General features: G+C 39.4%; 1 protein-coding gene across 1 annotated transcript; it reads left to right on the top strand.

The window, feature by feature from the left end:
* The first annotated feature begins 7,016 nt into the window (after nt 1-7,016).
* On the top strand, nt 7,017-11,165 carry LOC308103631 (bone morphogenetic protein 4-like). The gene is made up of 3 exons (XM_080453716.1): nt 7,017-7,097; nt 7,243-7,370; nt 10,862-11,165. The coding sequence occupies exons 1-3, from the start codon at nt 7,073-7,075 to the stop codon at nt 11,009-11,011; spliced, it is 303 nt and encodes a 100-aa protein (XP_080309842.1). The 5' UTR covers nt 7,017-7,072; the 3' UTR covers nt 11,012-11,165.
* Nucleotides 11,166-14,534: the final 3,369 nt, after the last annotated feature.

Here is a 14,534-nt window from a genome sequence, read left to right as displayed (position 1 = left end):
TTCTATGTCTCTGTGTCTTTCTGTGTACCGTAGAAAAAATAATTCACAACAAAATATGTGTAGGCTTATTAACACCTTACAGTCTAAGCAATTGGCTATATCTTGGTCTGTTTATGGATGGTTGTGCACTTAACTGAGTCATGCAGAACCCTAAAACCACTTGTTTTACCTTGTAATCTTTGATTACACACAATTTATACCATGTACGTACATAGTTAAATTCGAGTCAATTTACATACAAAATAAATAAGCCATTTCTTATTAATTACAAGACAAAAACAGTTAAATGTGTATTGTAATACCATTGTCAGAACAGGCCATGGCATGAAGGCAGGTGGCTCTTTTTGTAATGTTTATAGAGTTTTAGTGACATCTAGTGGTCTTGTGGCAATTGGCAAACATTATTCACGGTTTATTATGTTGACAACAGCAAAGGATAACAGGAATACAAATCAACACAAGGATTATTTTGAGGCCCCAAATGAGAATATCTATCTTCTGAGCCTGCCTGGAACCTTCATAAAAACCTTTTTCATACTGGGACCTATAAATACCCCAACCATCTGCACCAATATATCTTTATATATCTATATATATATCTCAACATGATAACCACATAATTGAATATTCCCTCATTTCCCTGTGGTTCTTTGGGCTATTACAGTTATATAATCATCTTTATTTATAGAGCACCTTTCAGACATAAATGCAGTTCAAAGTGCTTTACATTCAGGTTAAAAAAACACAAGTTAAACAAAACAATAAGTTAAAATCTAGACAAGAGAAAAATACAAAACAGTGAAAAAGTGTGTGGGGTGGGGGGACAGATTAAAAGGAGATCAGTTAAAAGCAAGGTCATAGAAATGGGTTTTTAGCTGCCTCTTAAAGCCGTCAACCGAGGTTGACTGTCTGATATGCAGGGGGAGTAGGTTCCAAATCTTTGGTGCATAGCTACCAAAGGCAGCCTCCCCATGTCTCTTGCCATTTGTTGACAGCTCCGTCAACAGTCCAGCACCGAGTGACCTGAGGGGGCGGCCTGGGACATACTTCTCTAGGCAATCTGACAGATACAGTAGCAAGGTGCTAGGCCATTCAAGGCTTTAAAAACAAGTAAAATAACTTTAAAATCTATTCTAAACTTCACAGGGATACAGTGCAATGACGCAAGTACAGGCGTAATGTGGTCCCTTTTCTTGGTGTTCGTTAGGATTCTGGCTGCTGCATTTTGAATAAGTTGCAGCCGCTCAGTAGTTTTCTTGGGTAAGCTGTTACGACCCTGAGGTTGTGGGGCTGTGTTATGTATGTGGGGATGTATTGTATACTAACCTTCTTTACTCCTGTGTGGGTATGCTCTCTGCTGTTGTCTGTGGGTGCTATGCTGCAGGAGAGTTTTACTGATTGAGTTAGTGAATGATTGAGATTGTAGTGCCCGGTAGATGATTGGTTGCAGCCTACCAGGAAGGGTATAAGAGGCCTATGGTTACCTACAGAGCCTTCTATTAGAGAGTTGCGCCAATGAGGGGTCAGAAACAGCGTCGGTCACGCGGTTCATGTAGCTGGAGCCGTCGACTTCAATGCATTCCATGAACTTCCGGTTTAGGGATTTGTCACTATTCGCCAATGTATGTGTATGTAGAAGACCTGGCCCGAAGAAGTGAACGGAGTTGGCGTAACTCTCTAATAGATGGCACTGGTTACCTACATAGATATATATAAAGGCTAGATGGCTCAAGGGGGCGTCGCAAGCGTAGCTCAACCGCGGCCATCTTGCAACAGTCATTCATAACATTATGTCTATGGTGCATGTACTTTGAAATAACCATAGCGTGCTCAATTTTCATCCGATTTTCAAACAGTTTGGTGTTTTGTAAACACCAAAGATGTCGTTATGATACTGCATACTTACAATTATAATCATGTTTTAAATAACATTAAATATGCAGTATCATAAATACATCTTTGGTGTTTACAACACACCAAACCGTTTGAAAATCGGATGAAAATTGAGCACGCTATGGTAGTATGTGCACCATAGACATAATGTTATGAATGACCGTCCCAAGATGGCCGCCATGTGGCAACGTCGTACTCCATTGGCCAGCAGCGCGGGTGAGTCATCTAGCCTTTATATATATCTAAGGTTACCTACTCCCCAAGAGGGAAATGGCAAGAGTCGCATTCTCCGGTTTACTTCCCGTTTCTGCGTGACGTAGGTGGACACCTTTTTAGGAGACAGGAAGCAAGTTGGAGTCTATTGATTCCAATGGAAGAGTGAACGTGAACACAGCTTCTGAACCATTCTTTAGCTCCATGGTCACTGAACTAAATATTGGACCCAATCGTCACAAGACACACAATATGTACAAGATTTTCATACTAAAATTGCTTTTTTTTTAAGACACAAATGAGGGGAAAATCAACTTTGTTATCGACTTTTCTCTATCCCAGCAACACACTCTCGCGAGATTTGGGAAGATATCTGAAGAGTCCATCTGCAATCTGACGGACGAGACATACTGTAGAGGGCTCTGTCCCTTATTTTTAACTCTATGCTCTGTCCCTATAAGATGTTCTAAAAACGGATTAACTGAGATTATATATGTGAATATAGTACGTGAAAATCATTATGGACATATTCAAAATTAAATAAAATGTGTTTTCCAATGCTCAATAATATAATTTTCCATTATTAACTGTCTTGGTTGATGGGGTATGATTTGGGAATCATGACATTTAGTGGTCTATAGTGGTAAAATATATACGTTATAAATAAAAGTCCCAGGCCTTTTATTTATAAGGTATATATATATATATATATATATATATGGTTAACATTGAGCAGAAACAGGAGCACATCTAAGACTGAATAATACATGTGTGTTTGTAGGGGGAATTTCATAGGTTTCTTAAAAGCATCTTTGCCAATAACAGTGCACTTTCAAACATGTAAAGCATTTATTTTCTTTAATGAAGAAAATACACAAATACACATCCATATGACGTTGGGAGGGAGAGGGGAGGGGGGAGGGGGGACGGATGGTCGGGGGAGAAGAAAACCACGCCTGTTTAGGAGACCATTTGTAGGATTTGTGTACTTCTTCGCCTCTAGTGCCTCCAATGGAGAATGTGTATTTTGCTAAATTAACAATCTTTGCTACTCCTGTGTTCTCCTCTCTCTGCCAGAAATCATGCCATTTGTTAGCTCATTGTACAAATATATTGAACTAAGCAGGGTTTGGTAGGGGACTGGGGTGGGCAGCACTTCTTTTGGGCTTGCTTTTTTCTCTCTCCTGATTTGTTGGTTAGGAGTTAGGTTAATTGTTGTCTTTTGTTGATATTATTTTGGATAGATAAATTAGGATGGTTTCTGTTCAGTTTATTTTGTTTCTTATTTTCATTTCACCCACTCTGAAGCTTTTTATAGTAAATATGGCTGACTTTATGGTTGCTGGTAATTCTTAGGGAGTTAAGGAGAGAGGGGTTCCATACATTCATGTTGCGCCTCGGTTCCCCTAGGCCGGGGCCATAACACAGTATATTCAGCTGCACACTGATTCCTGGTTATCATAAATAGAAAGCCATTTATTTGGGATACAATTGAAAACCCAAGTCCAACAAACCTAAATTGTTTTAACTGCAGCAATTTCATTGAATTACTGCTAAAATATGCTGAAATATACACCTGCAGGCCCCCGCATCCATTCTAGCCTTGACTGACTGCGGTGAGCTGAAGAGAGCATTTAACCCATGGATTAAATACGTCTCTCATACAGTACAACCTTCCACAAATCATCAGTGAACATATTTCAGGTAATCCATGCTGTTTCACACACTTTGTGTCTGCCACATTCTCCACTCTCAATCTATCCTCATTCATTATTCTCAGTGTAATGAACCACTTTCAACCTGGCATCCCTATTTTGGGCATGTCATTATACAGTATGTAAATAAAACTATTATATAGGGAGTAGAGAAGGGGGCTCAGAGCACACTCCTCGGGGCCTCCTGTGCTGAGGGTCAGGGGGGAAGAGGTTTTAGATCCCATTCTCACCACTTGTCATCGTTCTGACAGAAAGGCCAGGATCCAGCTGCATAGGCTGCAGGGTTGAGCCCCAGGTTACTGAGCTTGGTGTCACGTACAGTATGAGTGGGGTTATAGTGTTGAACACTGAGCTGTAGTCTATGAACAGCATTTTCAAAATAGGCATCATCTACCTGTGTGTTGTCGGTAGACAAATTGGTGTGGGTCAAGTGTGAGTGGCAACTTGCTGTCGATGGGCTCTCTTAAAAATTACTATCTTTTTTAAATGCATGCTAACAGCTTCTGCTTGTAGAACACCAGCAGTAGTGAGGGATACATATTACTTTGTTATTCCCAGTGAACTGCCACAGGTTGACTCCCACCGTTCCATTCCTACATAGCAGCTGTGGGAGACGTCCGACACTCAAGGACTTTAGTCATTTATGGCCATAAATCCCACAAAATGCTCATGTGCGTGCGTGCATGCGTGCGTAGGCTACGTACCAAGCATTCCAGCCACATGTTAATAAATTATGGCTTCATATTTACTTGTAATGCATTGGAGCAGAACAACAGAATGGGTTCAGTTCATGGCATAATGCAATGATGTTATGTCGTTGTGTCCCAGTTTAGGCCTCAATAGTAGAAGACTGCAGCATTGAGCACTCCATGCATGTCATGACATTTGCTGACTGGCTCTGCCAAAGCAAAGTTTACTTGTAATGCATTGGAGCAGAACAACAGAATGGGGTCAGTTCATGGCATAATGCAATGATGTTATGTCGTTGTGTCCCAGTTTAGGCCTCAATAGTAGAAGACTGCAGCATTGAGCACTCCATGCATGTCATGACATTTGCTGACTGGCTCTGCCAAAGCAAAGTTGCTGAGCTATTATTGCTATTCAAACTGTTTGCATTTCAAACTCAAATTCATCTTCATTATCACATCACAAGTTTACACCAAGTGTAAAGGAGTAGGTGAACTTATTTTATGCAAGCTTCCTATGACTGCAGTTACATTCTTAAATAAATAATACAAATAAAAATACAAGCACAGGAATGGTGCAAATACAGTGTACAGCGTTCTTCAGTCTGTTGTACTTATTATCAAATATACATAAAACATAGAATCAGTGAGTATACGATCAACAAGAGAGGACAGGTTATTTCCTGCCCTCCCAATGTCCTTGAATGATAAGTACTTGCCAATATTATTCTCTTATTATCAGTGTTGATTAGTGTCTTTGTCAACACTGTGGATTAGTTTGGGGAGCCAGTAACTTTCCCCTCTCAGGAGATGACTGAACAGCTTGAGTCTCCTAGTGTTCATAGTCCATCATTGTCTGATTAAGAAACAATCAGTCCATCATAAATTATAATGAATTCAATATTATTTAATTCAGTTGGAAGTGATTATTTTTTGGTTAATTTTTGGAGAATTATGTTTTACATACAGTGTTAGGTAAGGCCACACATCTGTCATTTTGTCAGTTTTTTGGCGTAGCATTTCTTTGCTCTCTCTCTCTCTCTCCCTCTCCCCCCTCTCTCTCTCTCTCTTTCTCACGAAGACCACCCTCTGTGTCCAAACGAAGATAAAAAAGGCAGCAGGTTCCCAAGCTACAGCATCCGTGTCTAGTCATTCCCATCTCCTCCTCCTAGAAGAAGCAACCTCAGTCACCATCCCAGATCCCACCATACGTCTGTAGTGAAAGTAGTTTATTGTCCAGATTCAACATGTCCATCAATGTCTTTGTCTTGGCGGTCCTCCTGGGCTCTTCACTGGTGATGACATTTGTCCTGAACACTTCTGAAAGACAAACTGCAACATCCACTGTGCCTGTTGTCAGAAACAAGAGGTTAGTATACTACAACACACGTCTCTAGGATTTTGAGTCAAAGTAGTGTAAGTCTTAATACTGTGAGCCATATCATTTACTGTCAGTGGTTTATACTGTAATGTCCTTTCCTTGTGTAAATGGAAATATACAGCTGATATTGGATTGGATTGTGCTGGTCATTAATTATTAGAAAGCCTATAGCATATTATGCATGTGTGCTTGCTGAGGCCTTTTTAAGGGACAGAGGGAGATTTTGGAGTCTGGCTATGAGTCTGACTGTGACCTTGTATTCAAAGGATGGTGACTAGTTTGTTGGACCATGTTAAGAGAGCCTTTTTACGGTGCCACTTGGCACATACTGGTCATATTTATAATTAGCCCACACAATGACTTCTCTTCACTGTCTATATTTTATTAATGACATTTGGTGCATTTAAGATACAAACTTATGCACATTTTGGAATGATGTATGAAAGCTGCAACGCCGACATTTCTTAGTTGTGCATTTTGTCTCACACCTGTGAACACGATCTATAAGATCATGATGGTATCATTTCTCTAAGATACTCTTGATGAAGGTCCAGAGGGACTGAAACCTCAGTGGTTGAATCAAATTGACGCTGCTGAGCAAGAGCAGTGTGCACGATTTTCATTCTTCTTTGATGGTCAATAAACAACATTTTAAATATAATGTGTAGTTTCACACATCAACACAGTGGAAGATGTTGATATGGTTCAGCAGTTAATAATGCAACAAATGACGCTCCACTTAAAAAGTTGTTTTCCAATATTATTTGTATTTGTAATGAGCATGATTTGTAATAACATATTACCATTTAATGGAATGCTATCTTTGATGCTGGTCATCTACAGGTGCCAGGAGTCATTGCAGTCCATAAGGAAGGACCTCCTGGATGGTCTCAACCTGGAGACTGAGCCACGTCTGCCTGCTGGTTGGCTGAATAGCGTCAGAGACCAATGGCTGTCCACTTTCAGTGCCATGACTCACAGAAGCCAGGATGGGACAGGTAGGTCAAAAGCAGCAGAGACGCCAGTGCAAAGCACCTGATAAAAAATAAAAAATAAATGTTTCTATATCAAAACTTGACATAACTCATACAACTCCATATTTTATTGTACAACCTTTTTTTGCAGTCTCTGGCTTAACTGTGACACCTGGTGTTGGCCATAGCACTGGCTTGAAGTGCTGTCAGATGTCTTCACAGATCTTCCTGAAAGGTATGTGTGTGTGTGTGTGTGTGTGTGTGTGTGCGCGTGCGTGCGTGCGTGAGAGAGACAGAGAGAGGGAGAGAGAGTGTAATTGTTTGCAAATAGGCAAGTATGTAATGTCATATGCTCATACTGTATGTTCTGTATGTGACAGATCTGGGCTGGGACAGCTGGGTGATCTATCCTGACAGCTTCACTCTTGTCCAGTGTGCTTCCTGCGACCCTCTGCTGGAACAAAACAACTTGCGCTATCCATCACACACCAAGGAAAACGCTACACAGGTAGAACCAGAAGATTTGCACAGATATCGGAAATTGTGTCTGTATAAAAGGAACACATTTTGCATCACAACATTTGTTGGGTTTAAAGAATTTTATCACTTAGACCCTACAAGACAAGCCCCACTAGGGGTCCCCTGAGGCCATGCTACCTGGCGGCCCAACCTAGAGCCCTCTGCTCTCGCTGGTGGGGCCAAAATAAATGCATCAATTATGCCAAGTTTAATTTAGAAACGGTAGGTAGAGAGTAGGAAGGTACAAAGAGTAATATTATATGGGAATGTTATGCAACACAGGTCTCCGGCCAGAATCAAACCAGGGACACACAATATCTAGTTCAGGCAGCTAACCCTAAACCTAAAGCTGGCTCCAGACCAATCCAAATCGGCCCGACTTTGGGCCGATTTGGCTTCGGGAAGCGTCGGCCAGTCGGTTAGGGGTCCGTCGGCCAGTCGGTTAGGGGTCCGTCGGGACCTTTTCGGCCGACCCAGAGCCGACCGAACATGTTCAGCTTTTTAGCCGACTGGCAGAGCAGTGGCAGTGACAACAAAGGGCTGTCGGTGTTGCCAGATTATGTGAGAGAAACAAGCGACCATGTCTATGAAAACCTACATTCACTGTTTCTCGTTGTTGCTCCCAGAGAGAGAGAGAGAGATTGATTGATTTGACCTAGTTTTGCGCAGTTTTGGTGCGCAACACAACCCTCATTTAAGTGAATTGCTTTCACCTGCTGCTGCTGTGTGGAGCGCAGTGGTGGAAAAAGTACTCAAATGTTTTACTTAAGTAAAAGTATCAATACTGCAATGTAGAAGTACTCCGTTACAAGTAAAAGTCCCGAATTAAAAATGTACTTGAGTGAAAGTACAAAAGTATTGGTATCAAAATGTACTTAAAGTACCAAAAGTAAAAGTACTCAAATGTTTGAAAATAGCAGATCTACAAGCTCACAACGCGTCGCGAAGCGACGCGTTGTGAGCTTGTAGATCGGCTATTTTCAAATAGCCTAGGTATAAAATAGAGCTAAAGTGGTTACTGTATGTTTTATAATGTAATAATTTATATCTGCAAAGTAACTAATAACTAAAGTTTTCAAATAATTGTAGTGGAGTAAAAGTAGAATATTTTCCTCAGAGATGTATGGAGTAGAAGTAAAAGTACTGAAAATTAGAAATACTCCAGTAAAGTAAAAAATCCTCAAAAGTGTACTTAAGTACAGTACTTGAGTAAATGTACTTAGTTACTTTACACCACTGGCGGAGTGTGCGCTACAGGGCATATCTCCAAGCCAGGGTGACCTACCCAGGCTCATGAAATTCATATGCAGGCATAGTAGCCAATTAGAATGAAATCCGCAAAAACGGACTCATATACTGATACAGAACCATATATTGGCTATTATATTATGGCTGTCGGGTGGAAATCTTGTATGTTCCTTTTTTATTATTATTTAAAAACAATTTAAAATCGTGAAAATAGCCAATCTACAAGCTGTAATTATTAATAATTAAGAAATACTATATTTTAAAGAGTGAAAAATCAACTAAAGTCATTATTAGTGCAAGTTCATTCACATTTCATTTGAATGAAAATAACTTGTGGGTAAAATACATTCTGTGAATCTAATGTGATTAATGTGACCCCTACTTCAGTCAGTGAAGTCCAGGGCTGAATGTGACATATTGAGACCTATATAACTAAATATTGGTCATTTGCCAACACATTATTTTGTGAAATAAATGGGTTATATTTCACAGATAGTTATACTATTCTTATAATATATTAAAATACAATGATCCTTAACCTTCAAGTTAAATGCATTATTTCCGTGGACTTAAAAATCATTTTTGGACTTAAAAATCATTATTATTTTTTTGGATGGCCTTCCTGCCCTGGCAGGAAGACCGGGCAGGGCCTTTGTGCCCTCCAAAAAATTACAACACCAAAGGCCAAGTGGCCTTGCCCCTAAAATGACGAAATTCCAGGCTTGAATGCAATAGATGTACTCTGAGTCTGTTACAAGTAAAAGTCCAGAATTCAACATTTACTTGAGTAAAAGTACTAAAGTATTGGTATAAAAATGTACTTAAAGTACCAAAAGTAAAAGTACAAAAATGTTTGAAAATAGCAGATCTACAAGCTCAGAACGCGTGCATCGCAACACGTTGTGAGCTTGTAGATCTGCTATTTTCAAATAGCTTATAGGTATAAAATAGGGCTAAAGTGGTTAATGTATGTTTCATAATGATTTATATCTGCAAAGTAACTAGTAACTAAACATTTCAAATAATTGTTGTGGAGTACAAGTATAGACAATTGGAAATACTCCAGTAAAGTAAAAGTACCTCAAAATTGTACTTAAGTACAGTACTTGAGTAAATGTACTAGTTACTTACACCACTGCACGTCAGTGAAGAAAAAACGCTGGGAACATCCCTAAGGGTGCAGCCACACATGATGGGATGGGATGGGATAGACGGGCGGAAGTCCCATACACACCCATGTTATCGCGACCGTTCTTCCGGTTTTAAACTTAACATGGGTGTGTATGGGACTTCCGCCCGTCTATCCCATCCCATCCCATCATGTGTGGCTGTACCCAATGTGGCTTTGCAGGGAAACAAGCCCAAAGTCGCTTATAATAAGCAGACCTGGCAACGCTGGCACGCTAAAAGTCAAATTAGCACATGAATGGCCAGTCGGCTGACAGACTTAAATGGTAACTTTTGCCAACCGAATACCAGTCTGTTGCAGTCTGGAGTAGTCTGCAATAGTCTGGACGAGTCTGTTTGGTGCGGAGTTGCCTTAACCCAGCTCCCCACCAGCACATTTAAAAGGGAATTCTGCTATTTCTTGTTTTTTGGTTTGATTTTGTGAGTCACATTTACTATTAGGCTAAAAAGTAATAGATCTAGAATAGATGTGCATAACATGCCCTGTGATCATCAACACCAAAACCTTACTAGTTGAGATAGTATGTGATACTGTAAGAGATTATTAATATCATTGACATGATATATGATATGACTGATAGGCAGTGGTGGAAAAAGTACTCAAATGTTTTACTTAGTATCAATACTGCAATGTAGAAGTACTCTGTTACAAGTAAAAGTCAGAAATTCTAAATTTACTTTTGTAAAAGTACAAAAGTATTGATATCAAAATGTACTTAAAGTTCCAAAAGTAAAAGTACTAAAATGTTTGAAAATAGCCTAGGTATAAAATAGGGCTGAAGTGGTTAATGTTTTATAATGTTCTAATTTAGATCTGCAAAGTAACTAGTAACTAAAGTTTTCAAATCATTGTAGTGGAGTAAAAGTACAATAATTTGCCTCTGAGATGCAGTGGAGTAAAAGTAAAAGTACCTCAAAATTGTACTTAAGTACAGTACTTGAGTAAATGTACTTGGTTGCTTTACACCACTGCTGATAGGACACATGATACTCACACCTCACACATTTTTCACACCTCTCTCTCTCGCTCTGTCCTTTGTTTAGGCCCAGTTGCCATGCTGCCAGTCCATCTCCCAAGAACTGATGCCTGTCCTGTACATGGATGAAGTTGGCACCGTGGTCATCTCCTCTGTGCAGCTCACCCGTACATGTGGCTGTGTCTCTGACACCATCCAGCTGCCTACAGAAGACTAAAGGCTGGTTTTAAAGTCCTGTGTCTGTTAACATAGCATTTGTCTTTCATACAGTGCACCATGCTCAAGTACATCTTTGCATTTTAATGCAACAGGACAAAAACAAGGTTGTAAAACATAGAGGAACACATAATGCATGCACTTTTATCCCTCGCTCTTACTCATTGTGTTTGTATTGCATTTTATGTTATTTCTTTGAAAATAACATGATGGATATCAGTGGAGCACAATGGTTTAAAATAGCCTAGCTTTCAATTGACCGATTTCTGGATTACTTGTAGAAATCTGATTACACCACTTCTGACAAATAATAATAATAATACATACGATTTATATAGCGCTTTTCTAGATACTCAAAGTCGCTCAAATCTCATTGTTCTCAAAGTCCAGTGAACATTTAGTGCTATCTGCAGTGAATTTGTTTGTGAATACATTTTACTCTGGCAGCATAGATGAACTACGTTTAACTGAGTTCATTGCATACACCATTTATGTGGTAGTATGACCAAATCCTGAGAGTCATCTCATTAGTTGATTAAACATATAAGGTGAATATCTCATGAAGTTAATTTTAATTAGATTTTGATTTATTGTTTAATTTATTCTAAAAATAAATCCAGAAAAGATCATAATACCCACAAGAGGATTTGGCAATCCTCAGTAACTCAATTTAAGGTTATTTCCAAGAGCAGAGATTGTGAAGAGCAGTTGACACAATTATAATAAATGTTGTCTGTCTACTAGCTTCAATATTTCTCATGTGTGCACAGAGCTATTTCAGGCAGCCATTCCAAACCCTACATGGTTAGGAAATGGCAAGGTAATAAAGCACCAAAAAACTGCTACTGTGTTCCCTCCAAAAAAATTTGATTGTCCAAAGCCAAAAGTTCTCTCAGAGCAGTCTCGGTTCTCATTTGTGTAATTCCTCGCAACTTTTGTGTAGAAGGCCAAATGCCATAATTTTGCAGTTTTGTTATCACAAGCTTTTTCATGTGGAGATGCATCTTTCTTCCATGTTGTTTGAAATATACAGTAATTATTTGAATGTGTGTATATTTAGATGTCTATTTAGAATTTGTACGCCAGTGGTTCTCAAACTATTTCATGTCAAGGCCCCCAAATTAATATGTATTTGGGCCGATGACCCCCATCTGAAAATGTTTTGTGCCAGAGACCCCCATACAAAATTATTTTAAATTTTTATATTTTGAAAATAGCTGATCTACAAGCTCACATAACACATCCGGTGAGCTTGAATAAAATACATTCTATTTGATCCACAAGTGTTGTGTGCTTGTAGATCAAAAATCCAATGTTTATATGGTTAAAGTGGTTAAAATGATTTTACTTTTCTTCTAATGTTGCATCTTACTGGAGTTTTTCAAAAGATCTGTCAATATTTACATTATGCTGACTCATTTATTTTTTTGTAATTCTATTTATCACAGGCACATTTAAAACAGTACTTTACATACTAACAGTTTGAAAATTATTTTTTTTTTGTTTGACACGCACCTCTATGCAATTATGATCCTTAATTAAATTGATTCCTTGCACATCTTATTTGAATAAGCTGACTAATAAATCTATTGTTAGCAAATAAGTGTTCTATATCTTTTTTCACAGTGTCACTTATTTTCACAGAAATGTGTATGACAAAACATGTCAATTGAAATGAACATTATAATGTGGTAAAGTATCATAGCTGTTTGGTGTGCCATACACAGCAAAATCCAGAATGCTAGTTCAACTCTGAAAGTGTAGACATGGACCCATACAGATACAGCCACAGGCAAAACCACAAATGCCTTTTGAAAAGGCCTGGTCCATTTTCACATTGAAAATATATTGATTTGATTCTTGAGTTGTGTTCTATGCTGGAAAGGATGGCATGATATATCATTTTCAGTTTGGGTGTCCTGTGGTATATGCTCTCTACTAGCTGTGGGGGCAATTGAGTGCACAAGGAGGGAGACTTTGCTGAAAGAGTCATTCTTCGTTCATCATTCTGTGTGCAGATTGTCACCCAGCGGTGCAGGACCAACTGGCTGACAGAGTCCTCAGATGTCCACCTTTCTTAGTCACCCTTTGGGAGAGAAGTCCAAAACAGCTGAAGTCAGAAGGTGGAGATGTATTTTAAGGGTACAGCCATTAAACATTCTGGTTGGTCCTAATTGTGTTTTAACACATTTTGCTCAATATAGAGTTCCTACTGCAGTGCCATCAGATCATGCATCTGACACTGTAAGTCTTTCATATATTCATTATAACTACCTATCTGTCATTAGTGTATTTAGAATGGTCACATATTATGTGCACACACACACACACACACACACACACACACACACACACACACACACACACACACACACACACACACACACACACACACACACACACACACACACACACACACACACACACACACACACACACTGTGTAACAAAGCAATACATATAGTCACTATTGCACATCCTTAACAATGGGCTTATGAGATGCATGTCTGACAAAGTGACATACGCCTTGAGAACACTTTAAACCAGGAGAGAGCCGACACAGAAACGGTTTGTAAAAAGGCAAGTACACATGTATTAATAAGTCTCATTACATAGGCCTCTATGCCATAAAATACAAATGAAAAACCTTAAAAACCCTAACTTCCTATGGCGCCGCTAGCGAACTAAAACAATACTTTTCATCAACAGTCTATGAATTGAATACCAAGGCCCTCATTGGAAACAAGACCGCAAGGACTTTCATGAACGGACCTGTTAGACAAAGTATTTTAAATATTTTAACACTAAAATACAATGGGCGATGTGCAACAACAGCAAGGCGCAGATATTAGCAAGAGGTGTGACAATAACTTCATAAGTAAAGTGCAGGTGCTATACAGGGGCGGCCTTAATGATCTGGGGGCCCGTTTCAAGAGCTCATATGGGGGCCCCATATGCACCCCCTGCAAAATAATAATAACAAAAATAAAAAATAATAATAAGTGGACTGAAGTTGGTTTGCTTCCACAATCCATAATGATGCATTTTCAAACTAAATTAATTAGGCTATCTGCACTTCCACCATGGACAGACAGCTAAAACAACTCACTCACATGATTCACTTGAGCTGAGCCCTGATTCAATCAGATCTACATCCTCTTCTTGCATGAAATTCTTGGACGTCGGCCAGCCAGAGGCGGGCCCCGGACTGGGATGCGAGTCAAAAAATATATATAAAAAAAAAGGTTGGGGGCCCGTTTCAATTGAAACGGGTGAAACATAGGAAAGGCCGCCACTGGGTGCTAATAAAGTGCAATTATGCAATCAAGTCAACCAGGGTAAAGTGCAAATACTGTTTTTTTTTGTAGAAAGAGGGCCAGGCCGGGAATCTCCGGTCTCGTCTACTTCAACACACCATCAATCTGAAATGACAAAAGCAAGGGCCAGTTCATCTGTTCCCAGACAATATACTGCGATGGTTCTGGTTCGGTAGGTACAAAGGCTAGTGTTGCTTAGGCCGGTACT

The sequence above is a fragment of the Gymnoscopelus braueri genome (assembly GCF_963280865.1).
Source record: "Gymnoscopelus braueri genome assembly, chromosome: 16".
Classification (NCBI taxonomy): domain Eukaryota; kingdom Metazoa; phylum Chordata; class Actinopteri; order Myctophiformes; family Myctophidae; genus Gymnoscopelus; species Gymnoscopelus braueri.
This window is presented reverse-complemented; position numbering and strand designations above follow the sequence as displayed.

Excerpts from the sequence above, each read along its gene's own strand:
- LOC308103631 (XM_080453716.1), top strand. The coding sequence starts at position 7,073 with ATGTCTTCACAGATCTTCCTGAAAG. Across the intron at positions 7,098-7,242 it reads TTCACAGATCTTCCTGAAAG|ATCTGGGCTGGGACAGCTGG; the intron begins GTATGTGTGTGT and ends TGTATGTGACAG. Across the intron at positions 7,371-10,861 it reads CCAAGGAAAACGCTACACAG|GCCCAGTTGCCATGCTGCCA; the intron begins GTAGAACCAGAA and ends TCCTTTGTTTAG.